Below are 17556 nucleotides of genomic sequence, written 5' to 3' on the forward strand. Positions count from 1 at the left end.
CGGATGGTAGTCGTGACTGGGCGTGACGTCATCTCACGTGTCACATATCCATAATGGGTGACGGCCGCGGCCAACTGGCATGGAGAGGGTGCTCATCACAAGTCTGCTGGCGGCCTGGGCGGCGGACGGGGCCACGCAGACGGGCAGCGGCTCCTGTCCTCGCCCTGAGGACAACCCGTGGTGTTCGTGCTACCACTTCAATGACGGCGTCTTCCTGGAGTGCTCTGTGGTACCCCTGTCCCGGGTGGCCGCGGTTCTGGTTCAGCTTCGCCATCCCGTCAAGTCCCTTAACATCTACGACCTCGAGGCTAACCTGACCACTTTTCCCCCGGCACTTTTTGCCAACAGTGCCGGAGTCACCAGCCTCAAGATTTCTCACTCAAATCTGCGAGAGGTTCCGGAAAATAGTTTCCGGGGCCTTCAAACCTCGTTGCACTCCCTAAGCATTATCCATAGCCACCTCACATCCATTCCACAGGCAGCCCTGCAGCGGCTGCCCCGCCTGAAGACACTGGACGTCGAGGCCAACAACATCACAGAGCTGCAGAGCTTTAGTTTTTTAAATATCAAACTGGTAAACCTTAACATGAAGGGAAACGGCCTCAGGATTATTTCCGAGTACGCTTTCGACGGCCTGGAGGAAAGCCTTGAGGAGTTGAACCTGATAAACAACAAGCTGAAGCAGCTTCCCATCCCGGCACTACGAAGGCTCAGTAAGCTACGAATTCTTAAGGCTGTCAGTAACCACATTTCTGACGTGATCAGTGACGGATACTCGCGACTTCCAGCGCTGCAAGTGTTGGATTTGAGCAGCAATCGCTTCACGCAGCTCACTAGCACCAGCCTGGCCACCATGCCCGCCCTGCTGTCTCTCTCTTTGTGTAGGAACCATATAGCCCAGGTAGCTGGTGACAGCTTTATTCAGAATTCCGGGCTACAGCGGCTGTGTCTCAGCCACAACAGCATCATGAGCCTGGCGCCAGAGACATTTTCATACACGCTGGCCCTTCGAGTGGTGGACCTCAGCCATAACCACTTGCACGCCATCAGCAGAGGACTGTTTAGTAACCTCCCTGAATTACGGGAAGTCTTCCTCTCAAACAATAACATTCTCAGAGTTCAAAACAGCACCTTTGCTAATTCAACCAAAATTTCTTTTCTCTATCTCCATAACAACGAGATTCACTCCATTGAAAGTGGTTCATTTGATAATTTGGAGGCTCTCTTTGACCTACAACTCAGCTATAATAACTTGGCGGAGATCCCTGACGGGCTTTTTTCAGGCACTCGAGGCCTCAGCACTCTCAGCCTTGACAACAATAGGATCACAGAGTTGGCTGGGGCCACATTTAGTCACCTCTCTAAGTTAAAGGAGCTTCGCCTCCAAAATAATAAACTCTCCAGGGTTGAAAAAGATACTTTCTCATCTCTTCCCCTCCTCCAAGAGCTGCACCTACAGGATAACATGATTCAGTATGTAGCTAAGGAAGCATTTTCTTCGATGACCAAGCTGCAGCATCTCAATCTGAAGGGTAACAAGCTCGCACAGGTGTCGGATTCCCTCACTCGCTACCCTGCAAGTCTCATAACTCTACAATATTCTAAAAATCAAATCAGCACAATATCAACAGATGCTTTAAGAGGGCAAAATAGACTTGAGATTTTGTGGCTAAATGACAATAATCTAACCAGCATGCAGGAGGTGCTGGTGCATGACCTCTCCCTCCTGCAGGAGCTGTATCTCCAGAACAACAACCTCGGCTACATCCAAGATAAGTGCTTCCACAACATGAGGAAGCTGAAGCTCCTCAAGTTATCCAATAATGATCTGCAGCACATCAGCTCTCTTCTTTTCGATGGTCTCACCTCGCTGGAGATTCTGTTACTTGACCACAATGGCATCAGAGAAATTGAGCCGAGAATATTCCAACGACTAGCCAGTCTGAGCCATCTTGACCTTTCCCACAACGAGATTCTGCACGTGCGACGCTTCATGTTCGAAGGAAGTATCCCTTTGAGGGTCCTGTTGATGAAAAACTCTGCCATCAGCGAAGTGGACCCGTACGCCTTCTCAAGCCTGCGCCATCTGGAGGAGCTTGATTTATCTTACAACACCATTGACCAACTCAACAGAATCTCCTTCAGCGTACCCTCCATCAGGAGTCTCAGTCTTGCAGGCAACGTTTTTCAAATAATCGAGGAAAATGCATTCTATGACATTCCTAACCTGGACTGGCTAGACATGAGTGCATGTGGACTATTCCGCCTACCACCGCATTTGCTAGCCAAGGCTGTCCATCTCACACACCTCAACATTGCCAAAAATAACTTCACTGACCTGACCTCCCTCTTCTTCCATAAGTTGCAGAATTTACGAGAGGTTATCATGTCGCACAACAACTTGACTAATAAGGTCGTAAACGCCGTCGAAGGTCTTACCAAACTCGAAGTACTTGTCCTAAACCATAACCCAATCGAGGAGCTACGGCAGCCCCTGAACGACCTTCCTAGCTTGAGAGAGCTGCACCTGTCTGCCACTAACCTATGGAGGGTAGATCGACACGTTCTCATAAGACTGAAAAACCTTAAGACTCTCGATCTCTCTGGTAATCAACTGTCTGACATCTCTCGGGGCATGCTGGCAGGTTCGAGCGTCAGCCACCTTAATCTGGCGGAAAATCTTTTCCCTCAGATCCCCAACACCATCTTCCAAGAGGGCGCCCCAAATCTCCGCGTCCTCAACATGTCTGACAACCCCATGAGGCGGATCACGGACCCTCTGGTGGCAATAGGTCCTCCCCTTACTTTAGAGGAGCTTGAGGCTGCCAGAACTAACCTGACGACACTAACAACTTACGATCTACAGCAGATGCCCAATCTCCGCTACCTCAACCTCTCCCGTGCCTCCATCAACACAATCTCCCCCACCAGCCTAAGGAACTTGACGCACCTCACCCATCTCAATCTCGCTTACAACCGCCTCCAGATCTTGCCAAAGGACAGGCTGCGCGGGCTACGATCCCTCGTCGTCCTTAACTTAACAGGAAATATTCTCAAGAAGCTAGAACCTCTGCCTTCCGCCTCCCATTCCCTCAAGGTGAGTTGGTCGTTCTCGTTCAGCACTTTGGCCTACTACTTCCTAAGTGTATACTATAGAGAGAAGAGTGTCCTCTTTACTGGCGCAGATTGGAGCTCAACAATCTGACGTTTAAGAAATTAAGAGAGGGGAAGAGAATACGAAGAAGGGTGGACTCACTTAAACTTTTATTGCAACAGTATGTACAATGTCTTTCATCTAATCCTCCTTCACATTCTCCATGCACTCCTCATACTCTCCATACCGTCCCTCACATACTTATCATCACCCTCCATGCCACCCTCACACCCTCTATACTTTTCCTCCCACCCTTGCTTTGAATCTGCACCCCTTTTACATTCTCTAATCCAGGTGACGTTACGCAATTAGCCACACGTACCTCCCTGCGCTAAACACACTTCTTTATGTACGCTTAGATTATGCCAGCTATTGCTATATCTCCACTCCTGGGCCTTCTGGCTGCTCTTATTAATATATTTTTCATCGTCCTCATTTATTACTTTTTTCACCATTCAATTTCGTTCACCTCTACTCTGCTCTCATTTTCGCTGTATCATTCTCACATATCTCACGTCACGTTATTTAGTGTCCGCCACCTTGCAAGTTGGTCATGCTGTAGCTGCCGGCAGGTGCTCGACGCCTCGGGAAACAAGCTGACGGGGTTGGCGCAGTCGTCCTTCAAACACAGCGAATGCCTGGAGGTCTTGCTTCTGGGTGCCAACTGGATTACCACCATCCATCCACGCACATTCCTGCCTCTCACCACACTCCGCCGACTTGATCTCTCCAATAACTACCTGGAGGAGTTGTCCATCGCACCTTTGGAACCCCTGGAGCGGAGGCTGGAATGGCTACGTCTAGACGGTAACCCTTGGAGGTGTGGGTGCCGCATGGGCCAGCTGTGGACTTGGCTCCAGGACCACTTGTCAATGGTGCCGGACCTCCGTGAACTAATATGTCACCTTCCCAAGGTATTTTCATTGACGTTGTATTTTTTACTTTCCTCCTTCTACTTCACTCCTCTTTCACCTGTTACAGCTATGAAACAGGTCAGATAAAAAGACCACGATTCAGGACAAAATTCTATACCCTTCTTATCCTCATTTTATTAAACCATTAACACTATCTTTCCGTCCCTGTAACCATGTTTTGTTGGTGTTCTGTTCTGGTGTTCTGCTGGTTATTTTACATTTTATACCTATTAGCCACCTTCATATCTTGGTCCTCCGTAGGGGCTCTCCGGGCAGCCTTTCCTGATGCTGTCATCGGCCATGCTGTGTCCTCAGCCGCTCATCCTTCAGCTGTCCGTGCAGGACATCCAAAGTCAATCCCTGGTGCTCAAGTGGCATCCTTCCAACGAGTCCTCCATTCAAGGCTATAAGGTATGATCGGAGTGAGGGGTTGATGGGGGTCTGAGGCACGCAGTGAGCTTACTCCTGGAGAGTGTTCCAACATGCAACAATGAACATACACAGCCTCATAAGTTTTGTGTGTAATAATGATAATAATAATATTCATGATAAAAATGAAATAATAATAATAATAATAATAATAATAACAATAATAATAAAAGTAATTATAATAACAATAATAATAATAATGATAATAATAATAATAATAATAATAATAATAATAATAATAATAATAATAATAATAATAATAATAATAATGTAATGATGATAAAAAATAAACGATTCAATGAGGACAAAAGGTAGCCTAGCGTCTGAAAATATATGAACATATAGAGCAAATACAAGACACAAGGTAACAAGCAACAAGCAATTAACCTCGGCAATGGGAGGGGGAATCACGGGGCAAGGGGCAATATGTAGTATTGTCAGGTGTAAACTGGCAAACCAGCTAAGTCTGCTAGGGGTAGGGCGCGCCGATGATACTGACTATGGTGGGAATGGTGCTATCCTTATATCTCTGCTCTAACCCTGAGATCAAGCGGTTGACATGCCTCGTCGACCTTTGTGGTTGAGGAGCTGGGGGAGAAAGGAGGCTGCAGTGGGTAGGGTGGGCGAGAAGCCGCCGCCCGAACCTCTAAAGTGTCATGACAAATTGGTCACATAGCTTGGACAGGCATAGGGCTTGGAGTGCCGGGGGCTGGTGCCGGTGTTGAGGGTGATGGGCGGGCCGGGGGCTGGTGCCGGTGTTGAGGGTGATGGGCGGGCCGGGGGCTGGTGCCGGTGTTGAGGGTGATGGGCTGGGCGGGGCTGGTGCGGGTTTTGAGGGTGTTGGGGGGGGGGGGGGGTGGTGCGGGTGTTGGGGGTGTGGGGCGGGCGGGGGGCTGGTGCCGGTGTTGAGGGTGATGGGCGGGCCGGGGGCTGGTGCCGGTGTTGAGGGTGATGGGCGGGGCGGGGGCTGGTGCCGGTGTTGAGGGTGATGGGCGGGCCGGGGGCTGGTGCCGGTGTTGAGGGTGATGGGCGGGGCGGGGGCTGGTGCCGGTGTTGAGGGTGATGGGCGGGCCGGGGGCTGGTGCCGGTGTTGAGGGTGATGGGCTGGGGCTGGTGCCGGTGTTGAGGGTGATGGGTGGGCCGGGGGCTGGTGCCGGTGTTGAGGGTGATGGGCGGGCCGGGGGCTGGTGCCGGTGTTGAGGGTGATGGGTGGGCCGGGGGCTGGTGCCGGTGTTGAGGGTGATGGGCGGGCCGGGGGCTGGTGCCGGTGTTGAGGGTGATGGGCGGGCCGGGGGCTGGTGCCGGTGTTGAGGGTGATGGGCGGGCCCGGGGCTGGTGCCGGTGTTGAGGGGCTGGTGCCGGTGTTGAGGGTGATGGGCGGGCCGGGAGGTGGTGCCGGTGTTGAGGGTGATGGGCGGGCCGGGGGCTGGTGCCGGTGTTGAGGGTGATGGGCGGGCCGGGGGCTGGTGCCGGTGTTGAGGGTGATGGGCGGGGCGGGGGCTGGTGCCGGTGCTGAGAGTGATGGGCGGGGCGGGGGCTGGTGCCGTTGTTGAGGGTGCGGGGCAGGGCGGAGGCTGTTGCCGGTGCTGAGGGTAATGGGCGGGGCGGGGGCTGGTGCCGGTGTTGAGGGTGCGGGGCGGGGCGGGGACTGGCGCCGGTGCTGAGGGTGCGGCGCCACATGATAAAAAAAAAATGCTTGTGGGTGGACATAAAATAAGATGATTCAGTTATCAGACTTGGCTTCTTAAGGAATAGATAAAATTTACTCAACTTCGCGTCAACATCGTGAAAGTAAAATCATAATATTTGAAGTCCAAGAACAGAACTCTGCAGTACAAAAATATCAACTGGCACTCATATTCTGACAGTTCCATTTGTTTCTCAGCAGTAGCTTTTACGCCATCTGTACACAGTTTTCGTGATACCAAGCTGTGAACATCACAATCTTTTAACTAATCTGTGTATCTATCTATCTTTAACTAAGCTATGTATCTATCTATCGAATGCCTCTTGGTATTCGATGCATGGACGTTATTGTTTATACTCATTATGGACTGTAACAGGTTAATTTTCAACAAGGAAATCTTTAATATGAATTTATGTTTCGATGTGAGGTGACAAAATGTTCCCCGCATGCAATAAGAGAAAGGCACAGACACAGTTACACAGACGTAGAGAAAGACAGAAAAAAATCCAGGAATTGATGGAAATTGAATGTGATGAAGGCTGATCTTTCATCCCCGGCAGGTGTCGTTTCGGGAGACAGGCGAAGACGGCAGTGTGGTGGGCGGCCTCAAGACCCGCTCGCTAACCTCCACCCCCACAAACTACCGCCTGACGGGGCTGAGGCCGCGCACGAACTACCTTGTGTGTGTGCATGGCCTGACCACGTCCGCCAACCCCACCACCTTCCATCACCACCACACGACGCAATATGCTCCCGTAAGCCCTCGCGTCTCTTGAGTCCTGACAACAATTTTGGTGATTGATATTAATTATGTCGTTGCTAGTTGCCAGGGACGGGAGTCAAAACGTTACATTTAGACGAGCAGAAGCTGCAAATATATATATCAACATTACAAAAGGTCCTTGTAGACACGCAAGCATTTACTTAGCTCGGAATAATAGATATGCTTATACTGACTAGCCAATTTCCAGTAGACTTGCTAGTGGAGATAAATTTGTAGCAATTGTACTACTTTACGTGTGTGTGTGTGTGTGTGTGTGTGCGTGTGTAAGGAGGGATAAGAGAGGAGAGGAAAAGTAGAGAGAGGGAGAAATCGGAAGAAAGCAGAATAGAAACGGGAAGGAAATAAAAAAAGAAGGAAGAAAGGATAATATAAATTTAATACCAACAATAAAATTAACAATAATAGCAAACTGTATTTTCGCATTTCTTTCCATTATTACTGTAAGAAAAGGTTGAACAATGTGTGTGTGTGTGTGTGTGTGTGTGTGTGTGTGTGTGTGTGTGTGTGTGTGTGTGTGTGTGTGTGTGTGAGACTAATTTTGGCCCCTTTCTTTCGCCACACGCCCCAGGACCTGAGCAGCAAGTGTGTTCGGGTAAGGACACATGACCCGCTTCCCACCAAGGTAGAGCTCAGTAACCGCCTCGCCATCATGATCGGGGTCTCGTTGGGCATCGCCATCTTCTTCATAGCTGGCACCATCATCTGCTGCCGCCAGATGTGCAAAGACAGGAGTGAGGCGGCCAAGGCTAAGCTGGAATCCAACGCCGGCGGCCAGGACTACCACACCTACAGGCAGTTCTCCGTCCAAGACAATAATGACGCCTCCGCCTCTGCTCCCAAAGATGGACAGACAGAGTGCTAGTGACGCTGAGGCGCGGCAGGTCGTGCCGCAAGAGAGGTCTAGCGGAGAGAGGAACATGCTCCCTCTCCCAAGATTCATATCAGTCCAGTAGTTACGGCCTCCACCGCAGCTCCATCTAACTCATACAGCTGCATTGGATCTGATTTCAGCTAACTGCGTGACTGCAGTATTTCATAATTCGGTTAAATGTTAACAAAAAAATGGCACCCATCCCTCCCTTTACCCTTACCAAAGTAGAGACTTTTATAGCAAATAATCAATACAATGGGCCACCCTAAAGGCATAAAGGAACAATTGTGGAGCTTCGAGCTCCAAGACCCTTCCGTCAGTTTGTGCCTATGTGTGGCTACTTGGGCGCGGTCGGTTGTAGAGAGGAACGGCGGCGCCCCGCAGCACTAACCCCTCCCCCCCCTCACACCGCTCAGCCATGACGTGGCTGCTCTTACGCACCATGAATTTTACAGAGTTCAAAACTGACGTGTTGGAGTGTTGAAAAAGTATTAAGAAGCAATAGTTTATCACGTTTTTGTGAATAATAGTTTTATTAGAAAATAATATAAAGCTGTTTTGAGAAAAATGGTTACATATATTATATTTATTAGAATGAAATATTCTTTATTCTTGAGCTTTAATAGAAATAAAGTAAGCCGCTTGATGTGTTCAACCCCATGAGGAGCCACGAGCGGACGAAGGTTGCAACTCGGGACCAAATTTCCGTGGAGAGGAGTCACCACGAGGACTATAATCAACATGCATCACGGGTACTTCCCTTCAGGTGACAGGCCTGCTACGCACATCTCAGAATTTCCCTTGATATCACAACAGTGGATGGCAACGTCATGTCATCTGCTACAGTTCGTGGGAAATAAAGTTTGGTTAGGGTAACAACATCACCAGCAGCATGTTTCTCCAGAGGCGGTAATACATCTGTTATTTGCAAGGATGTAGCGTTTGTTAATCGTCTTGTTATAAAGTCAGGGCCAGTCTGTCAGGGTGGAGCAAACCCATAAGGGTTAGCACTCCCGCCTTCAAGAGCAGGGCGCCGCGCGGGAGGTTCCAGACCGTCGTTGTACATTCCAAATCGTAGGACTTTATTGTGAGAGTTAAACTAGAATCAAGTAGATACATTAGCATTAAAAATGGTGTTAATTGTATCGTAGTGAAACACTCATCAACCTGGCCATTTGACGGGCATATGAAAGCCAAGTAACCACCGAGAACTTTGCTTGAGATGAGCTTTTCAAATCAGCGCCTTTCAAGCACTTGACAGACGAAGTGCTCGGAGGTTACCTGGTGCCGGGGTGTTGGAGGGAGCACTTGTAGCCACCCACGCCACACACACACACACACACACACACCGGTAGGCTAATACACACGGCACACACCTTGACACATCAGCCACAGCCACACCTTAAACGTGGCACTCCCTCCGTGCAGTGCCTCGACTTTCCCACGGCTGTAACCCTGTTCGCCTAAATTTATATACACCAAGTCAAGTCATACGCAGGTTTGTGGGAGGAGACGCGACAGAGGCGTGGTTTATGCGTGACACTGCTTGGAGCCAAACTAGAGAATGTAGAAACAGGGATTTCGAGAAAACGAAGAAAAGCGGACTAATTTAAATCAATCACTTCAACATGCCCTCGCTCACACCTCACATCGCCGTTTGTAGTCATTGAAATTACAGTCACGCACAATAGACATTTTTTCGTCAGTGGCTTGCCTGAGCGCGCTGTGAAAGGAGGCGAGAATGCACATCCAGAGTGCACATACGGCCCCAACTTTAGTCTCCCCTGAACTGGCGGGTATTTTTTATTTTTTTATTTATTTATTTTTTTTTTTTTTATAGCTTCAAGTGACGACATCCCGCTGCTCCGCCCCAAAACCGCCTTCAGCGCGTAACGGTCGCAGTTTTGAAGCAGAGTGACTTGACTTGGTATACATAGATTTAGCCTGTTCGCCACACAACCGGCGCGGCGAGTATTTCCGTGCCATCCAATCCCTGTCAGGAAAGTCACTGAGGAAGGTTGACTGACCATGTAGTCACTGTTCAGAGTATCTTTACGCCCTGCCCGCTGATCGAACAAAATGAGTAAGTAGGTGAGCCTATGCTGATTTAGTAGTTTTAATGACAGTGAGGTTGTGCATACTCATCCTAGCAGTTTCTTTTATTGAAATAGTATACTGTATAATTTTTAGCACTGCATTGGCCTATTACTGTATCATAAGTACAGTGGCATTCTGGTTTGTGCATTCTTTTTTACTTTTAATTCCATTTAGGGAGATAAGAAACTTTGAGTCGTGATTACACAAACCTACATATCTCCAAAACCGAGTTAACTGTTAAGCGCTGTGAAGTGGATACCGTAGAACCCTTCATTGTCTTGGTGCAGTCTAGATAACCGTTTAGCCACAACATCTGTGTTTTCTTGAGAAGTACTACACGTACGCCGCTAAACAGTTTACATCATTTACGGTAACGGTACGTTTTTTTTTATGAAGAATGGCTACTGTGGCTTCTGTATTCCTCCCGGACCAACGCTCAGCTCGTAATAAGTCTGTCCTGTGTTTTCAACCTGTGAGGCTGCCGAGGATGTAGGCTGTGTTATGGTCGGTTTTAGTATATACTATATCCCCGCCTGTGGCCTTCTTGTATATACACCAGTGAATAAATCGGAACTTTCATTCTCCTTCCTCTTCTAGGCTTATGATAACCACCATCTTTATCATCAACTTCCTCTCTTACAACCCTCTCCCTCTCCTCCTCCTCCGCCTCCTCCCCGTACTCCTCATTATCATCATCATCATCACTACTGTCGTCCAAATCTATAATTTACTTGTATATTTCCATTTATATATTTTGAAGGGACCGACAGGCAGGTGCCTTTGACAGAGCCAATAAAGAGGTTATATTGGAACAACTTATTTTAAAGGGCGTTAAAGGGAAATTACTGGGGTGGCTCAAAGACTATTTGCATGACAGGAAGGCTGAGGTGTGGTTCCATGCTCTGCTGAAGGGAGTGTTGAATTGCGCACTCCACAGGGAGGCCGGGGTCCTTAGTCCTTTGCTCTTTAATATTCTCATGGACAAAATTGCACAGTACCCCGGCCTTTCCTAAGGGCACACAAGTTTTTATATATGCTGATGATATACTTCTTCAGTGTACGTAATGCTCCACGGACGCTTAATTACTTTAGCCCTCCACCAGCTTGAAGACTTGTGCACTTCTATGGGTCTAGTTGTTAATGAATCCAAAACTAAATTTCAATCAATTGCCAGATAGAGTAATATGCCGGGCATCAATGACGTCAAACTCGATCGTGTCCACTGTTACAAATACTTGGGTGTCTATCTTAGCTTTAATAAATTGAGTTAATCACGTTGCCATATTGCTGCCATAATTCATACACAGGATCTGCCATAATTTATAGGCAAATTCCATAATTTTAACATTGGGGTACAACAATTTGGTCCGGCTGGCATCATGCCCAAAAGAAGAAGAAGAAGAAGAAGTAGATTCAAGGGCTGGTTTGCGTAGTGACATAAGCATTACTTTTTCTCGTGTTTTCCTTCAAACTACAATGACGAGAAGATCCACAGCCTGTGAGAAGAAGGTGGAGAGGACAGTGGCGGCCAGGGAAAGGAAGAAAAGCCCCAGAGAAGCCTTCATATGACGAAAGTGCCCTTCCCCTACACCACCACAACCACAACCACAACCACCACAACCACAACCACTACCACCACAACCACCACCACTACCACCACTACCACCACAAACACAACCATTACCACCACAACCACTACCACCACAACCACTACCACCACAAACACAACCACAACCACTACCACCACAACCACAACCACTACTGCCACAACCACAACCACTACCACCACAACCACTACCACCACAACCACAACCACTACCACCACTACCACCACAACCACAACCACTACCACCACCACCACTAACACTACCACCACAACCACTAACACCACAACCACAACCACTACCACCACAACCAATACCACCACAAACACAACCATTACCACCATCACCACCACCACCACCACCAAATCACCACACTTAGGTATCTTAGTATGATATAATTTTCTTACTGATGTGACGTGACATCTTCATTTCCTACACTGAAGAAGGAAAATGTTATTATTGAAAAAGATGTTTTAGATAGGTATGTTTGAAGTTAGTTTACTGGTAGGTTTTCAGGGTAGGCCTATGCATGGATAAGCTATAACTGAGTATTAGAAACAAATCAGTACTAGACAAGTGGAGGAAGAGGCCTGCTGTTGATGTGCCGAGGACCCCCAGTGGGTTAGGTAATTGCTTCCGGCAAAGGCCTATAACAAATGTGTTGACAAAATCCTTTAATATTAAGCTAGAGTTACCATTTATATTTATTTATTTATATTTATATTTTTGAAGTATAAAATCTCCCAGAATGCTTATTTATGGGGGGATTTTGAAAATAAAAAATACACCCCTTGTGACATAAACACGCCTGTCTGCTTGTCAAAACCAATATTTTTTGTCCCTGAAGGCTGTACAGGGACCTAGGGAAAATAGAGGGAGTTGAGGGGGGCAGAGCATTAAGATAGGTTAGAGCTGTGTGTAGTACAAGCCTCCCATAGCTCAGAGGGGCCAGCCTCAGACAGACTGGTTAAGGAGTACTACACGGCTCTCCCGTCTTGGTGGGCGCCGATTTAATCCCCGGGGCCGGCAAAACCTTTCCTTGTCTGGATTAATTTCTCGTGTGTTAAGTTACACACTGTGGTCGTGTGAGAGTATAGAAAAGAGAAAATTCAGGGCGTTTCATGTGATCCACAACAGGGATATCGTGTGCTGGCCCCAGGCACTGAAAAGTCACTCATTTAGTGGTACATAGAAAGTAACATTGCCTCCATAGTAAATGTCATCATAATCTGCCTTTGTGTAGTTTTTCCTTTTTTCCTTATATGCCTCATCTCAATATTCATATCCTTCCATAGTTTTCATCTGTAATAGTTGATGGCCACTCTTTCCTAAGGGGCACTCATCACTGACTCCTTCATCTAACTCAACATTTTTTGTGAAAATTAGGTCAAGTCTTGATGGTTGGTCATCCCCTCTCAGCCTTGTTTCTCCTTTAACCCACTGTATCAACAGTATATCACATCAGGTGTGTGTGTGTGTGTGTGTGTGTGTGTGTGTGTGTGTGTGTATATATATTTACCTAGTTGTTGTATTTACCTAGTTATAGTTTTACAGGGCCTGGGCTTACGCTGGTGTGGTCCCGTCTCCGTATCTGCATTTATCCAACTTTTCCTTAAAGCTTTGCACACTCCTCGCCAATACTACATCCTCACTTAGTCTGTTCCAAACCTCTATATTTCTTTGCGGGAAGCTATATTTCTTTATGTCTCTCAAGCATCTTCCCTTCCTCAATTTTTTACTATGTCCTCTTGTGTTCCTGGTGGTAATTTCTTCTTTTAGTAGTAACTCCTCGTTGTCTACTTCTTCCATTTTGCTCAATAATTTGTAGATTTGTATTAGGTCTCCCGTTTCTCTTCTTTGTTCTAGTGTTGGTAAGTCCATTTCCTTTAGTCTCTCCTCGTATGTCAATCCCTCCAGCTCTGGAACCATTTTTGTTGCCATCTTTTGTATTCTTTCTAGTTTCTTTATGTGTTTCTTCTTATGGGGAGACCACACTGCCTCTGCATGTGTGTGTGTGTGTGTGTAAGATTGACTGACTGATGAATGAATAACTGAGATTAAGTAAATAACTTCCTGATGGAGTGGATGATTGACTTGGCAACTTGTAGCTTTACTCTCAGCTATTTCAAGTTCCTGACTGATGTACTAACACCCCCTCAGATTGGCTACAGTGAAGGTCATGGCAGCCAGTCAGAGAGTGTACTGAAACTCCTGCTGTGAGCTACTCCTGAGGGCCAAGACCTACACCCTCACCACCCCTGTAAAGGATGCCCAGCTGACCCAACCCTCCACGGTGAGTCTGTCCCACTTAATGTTGCAAGAGTTATCCCTATGTCCTGTGCTGTCCAACTTAATAATGTAAGAGTTAACTGGTGTTTTCACTATCATCTTTTTAGAGTGTCTGATTAAAAAACTAATGCAAGAGCCATGGTGTCTTCACATTTTTGTTCCTGTTGAGTGCCTGGACTTATCAGCTGTCTTGTGCTGTCCAACTTATTAATGCAAGAGTCATGGTGTCTTCACTCTTAACCCTTTCATTGCTGAGCGCTCGCAAAGAGACTATCCCCTCAGGCACGCTCGGGCACCCAAGTGGGGGAAGGGAATCTCTTTTAACCGCTGTATCTCAAAAACTATTCATCACAGCTACAAAACAAAAACACCATTGGAAAGAGGAGGCCAAGATCTATAGGATTCTGTAAAGTAAACCTCTCCTGCGAAAGTACAGGCATGTTCAGGGGGTGTTGCCTGTGAAGACGTACATTTATACGTGCGTGGCGAAACATTTTCGTTTTAATTCAATGTATCATAGGAAAGAATGATTTAAAATCGTTCGAAAATTTAAACTGTGATAAAAGTAAGGATGTACTCTCTCTCTCTCTCTCTTATTATTCTGTTTTTTAGCTTTTTCGTTGCTTCTTCGAATCACGTGGCGTGCCATAGGCAAGCACTCTGCGTGCCAAGTCTGGCACGCGTGCCAAAGGTTGCCGACCCCTGGCGTAGGGTATCATAAAAGCCGCCCAAATTTTTCCACTCCACCTGGGAATCGAACCTGGGCTCTCTCGGTTGTGAACAGAGTGTGCTAACCACTGCACCATGAAGCCCCACAAGAACAGGGAAACTGTGGCTGCTAAATTCCGGTGCAAAGCCTGCACCTCCAGCATAACAACTGGTTGAGGGAGTCTCCCTAACAACCGTAACACAGTGATTCGTGTTTTATGTCATTTGTCATTGATATTTGTTCATAAAATTACTTTTAACTCGTATGAAATAACATCTATAATGATTTTTGGTAATATTTTGGTGGGACATGGGACGCATTAATGGGATTCACAGTAATTTCAATGTAGGGGAAGTTCTTTTTGGTTTACGAGTATTTAGTCATGCTGGCAAAAATTACCCAACAAATTAAACTCGTAAACTGACTGTATCTTTAAATTTCTGCCGCTTATAACGGACTAAGTTCCCATCCAATTAGCCCATTATATCCAGGGTCTACTGTACGTTGGTAGTGTAGCGCATAACAGCGGTGGGTCTCAGCAGGCCTGGCAGACCATGGGGTTGTGGACTTGCTCAGTACGAATATATTACATTGTCAATATCTAGATAGGCAGTCAATGTGTGTGTGTGTGTGTGTGTGTGTGTTGTTTTTCTATAACATTATAAGTACTCTCTCTCTCTCTTCCATAGCTTCAGCATCTCTCTCTTCTTTCCATAGCTTCAGCATTCTCTCTCTCTCTCTTCCTTCCATAGCTTCAGCATTCTCTCTCTCTTCCTTCCATAGCTTCAGCATTCTCTCTCTCTCTCTCTCCCTTCCTCCCTTCTTTCTCTTCCTCCGATCATCACATTTTCTCTTCCTTCTTCCTCTTCCTCCCTCCATTTGGTTCTCTCCCTTCCTTCCTTCTTTCCTTCTCCTTCCTTCCTCCTCCTTTATTCTCTTTCTCTTCCTTTTTCCTCTCTCTCATATTTCCCTTATTTAGCATAATTTCTCCTCCTCCTGTTATTGCACCTTCTTCCTCTTCTTCATTTGGTATAGGTCTCTATCGCTCCAGTCCATTAATATAGTTATTCTCCTCAGGTGTGTGTTGATGCTGGGACCAAGAAGAAGAGGAGAAAGAGGAGGAAGATGATGATGATGATAAAGGCAACAGGAAGATCAGAAGAAGAAGAGGAGGAGGAAGAATGGAAGAAGAAGAAGAAGAGGAGGAAGAATGGAAGAAGAAGAAGAAGAAGAGGAGGAAGAATGGAAGAAGAAGAGAAGATTACACACACACACATATATATGACAAACACCTATTTCTTTATATTTTTCACTTTTATTAGTTCATACAACTTACATATACAATACATATTATACAACATATACATAACTATACACATTAGATCATAGAGTGAGTGAGTGAGAGCGACTCGAGAGGTGAGATAGACCGGTGCCCCCCCCCCCCTCTCTCTCTCTCTCTCTCTCTCTCTCTCACCACAGCTCACAGGACCCCACAGTATGTACCCCCCACAGACACCCCCCCCCCCCAGCCTCATGAAGGACCCCCTCCTCCCTCCCTCCTTCCCTAGCCAACATAGCCTTATCAATGTTACTATGTGTATGTATGTATTGTGTGTTTTTCTATTAATAAAAAGTTAATTTGTAATGTTTGTGTGTTATATTCCTATGAGAGAGAGAGAGAGAGAGAGAGAGAGAGAGAGAGAGGAAAAGGTAAAGAGGGAGAGACAGAGAAGGTAAGGGAAGGAGAGAGATGAGAGAAGGAAAATAAATAATTAAAGAAAGAACAAGAAATTTACTGATAAAAGAGAGAAAGATAAAGGTATCAGAAGGGAAAGGGAGAGAGGCGAGGCAAGGCATAGTGTCTCAACTAACCTACTAATGAACTATGGGATGACAGAAAGAGATGACCAGAGAGAGAGAGGTAAGGTAAGGTAAGGCAAGGCAAGGTAAAGTAAGATAAGAAGATACAAACAAACTCAACTGTATGTACATAGCTAACCGTATGAGACTGTATGTTATATATACTCTATAACAAGGGCAATATTATTTTAACAGAGAGAGAAAGCTATCTCTAATCAGTATGTAGCAAACTGTATAGGCCTATGTATATGCCTACCTAGTGAGAGGAAGCTGAACTCTATAACACAGGCAATATTATCTTAACGGAGAGAAAGAAAGCTAGCTCTAAACTGTATAAAACTAACTGTATCTGAACTGTAGGCAAATTGACCTCAACTATACAGTCAACCCTAGATGTAACGGACCTGCTTATAATGGATTTTGGATATAACGGACAGGGGTGACTGGGTCTTGGGGCTTCCGAGATAGACTTCCTTCCTTCTTCAGAGCTGTGGAGAAAATCGGTTATTAATATATTTTCATTATTATTATTATTATTATTATTTTTATTCTTTCTTTTTCTCTTTCATTCTCTCTCTCTCTCTCTCCTTATTCCTCTTTCCTCTTCCTTCTCTCTCTCTCTCTCTCTCTCTAATCTCGACTTTTCTACATATTTTTATTTTTTTCTCTCTCTCTCTCTCTCTCTCTCTCTCTCTCTCTCTCTCTCTCTCTCTCTCTTCCTTCCCTTCCCTTTTCTTTCCTTCCTTTCCCTTCCCTTCCTATTCCTTCTCTTCTCTTCCCTTCCCTTCCTTCCCTTTCCCTTCCTTTCCTTTCCCTTCCTTTCCTTTCCCTTCCCTATCCTTCCCTTCCCTTCCTTTCTCTTTCCTATCCCTTCCTTCCCTTCCCGTCCCTTCCCTATCCTTTCCTATCCCTTCCCTTCCCTTTCCAATAACTTAACAAGGGACTGCTCCTTCTTGACCTCTTGCGACCTTTCCTTGGACTGGGGTGACTGGTTCTTGGGGCTTCCGAGATGGACTTGCGACCTTTCCTTGGACTGGGGTGACTGGTTCTTGGGGCTTCCGAGATGGACTTCCTTCCTTCCTTCTTCAGAGCTGTGGATAAAAACGGTTATTAATATATTTTCATTATTATTATTATTATTATTATTATTTTTATTCT

The 17556-nt window shown here is 46.4% G+C and overlaps 2 protein-coding genes across 2 annotated transcripts in view; one reads left to right on the top strand and one right to left on the bottom strand.

The window, feature by feature from the left end:
• Nucleotides 1-10503, top strand: part of LOC126982524 (protein artichoke-like) — a 63155-nt gene extending 52652 nt beyond the window's left edge. Inside the window, exons 2-6 of the mRNA XM_050834646.1 lie at nucleotides 1-3097; nucleotides 3727-4068; nucleotides 4330-4479; nucleotides 6745-6939; nucleotides 7537-10503. The exon at nucleotides 1-3097 is cut by the window's left edge and continues 38 nt beyond it. Coding sequence (XP_050690603.1) covers nucleotides 80-3097; nucleotides 3727-4068; nucleotides 4330-4479; nucleotides 6745-6939; nucleotides 7537-7830 — 3999 coding nt within the window. The 5' untranslated portion in view covers nucleotides 1-79 and the 3' untranslated portion in view covers nucleotides 7831-10503. The remainder of the gene's footprint in view (nucleotides 3098-3726; nucleotides 4069-4329; nucleotides 4480-6744; nucleotides 6940-7536) is intronic.
• LOC126982526 (uncharacterized) overlaps nucleotides 1-17556 on the bottom strand; it is a 63919-nt gene that overhangs the window by 4680 nt on the left and 41683 nt on the right. The gene's annotated exons all lie outside the window — the stretch shown is intronic.

This window comes from Eriocheir sinensis, chromosome 51 (assembly GCF_024679095.1).
Source record: "Eriocheir sinensis breed Jianghai 21 chromosome 51, ASM2467909v1, whole genome shotgun sequence".
NCBI lineage: Eukaryota > Metazoa > Arthropoda > Malacostraca > Decapoda > Varunidae > Eriocheir > Eriocheir sinensis.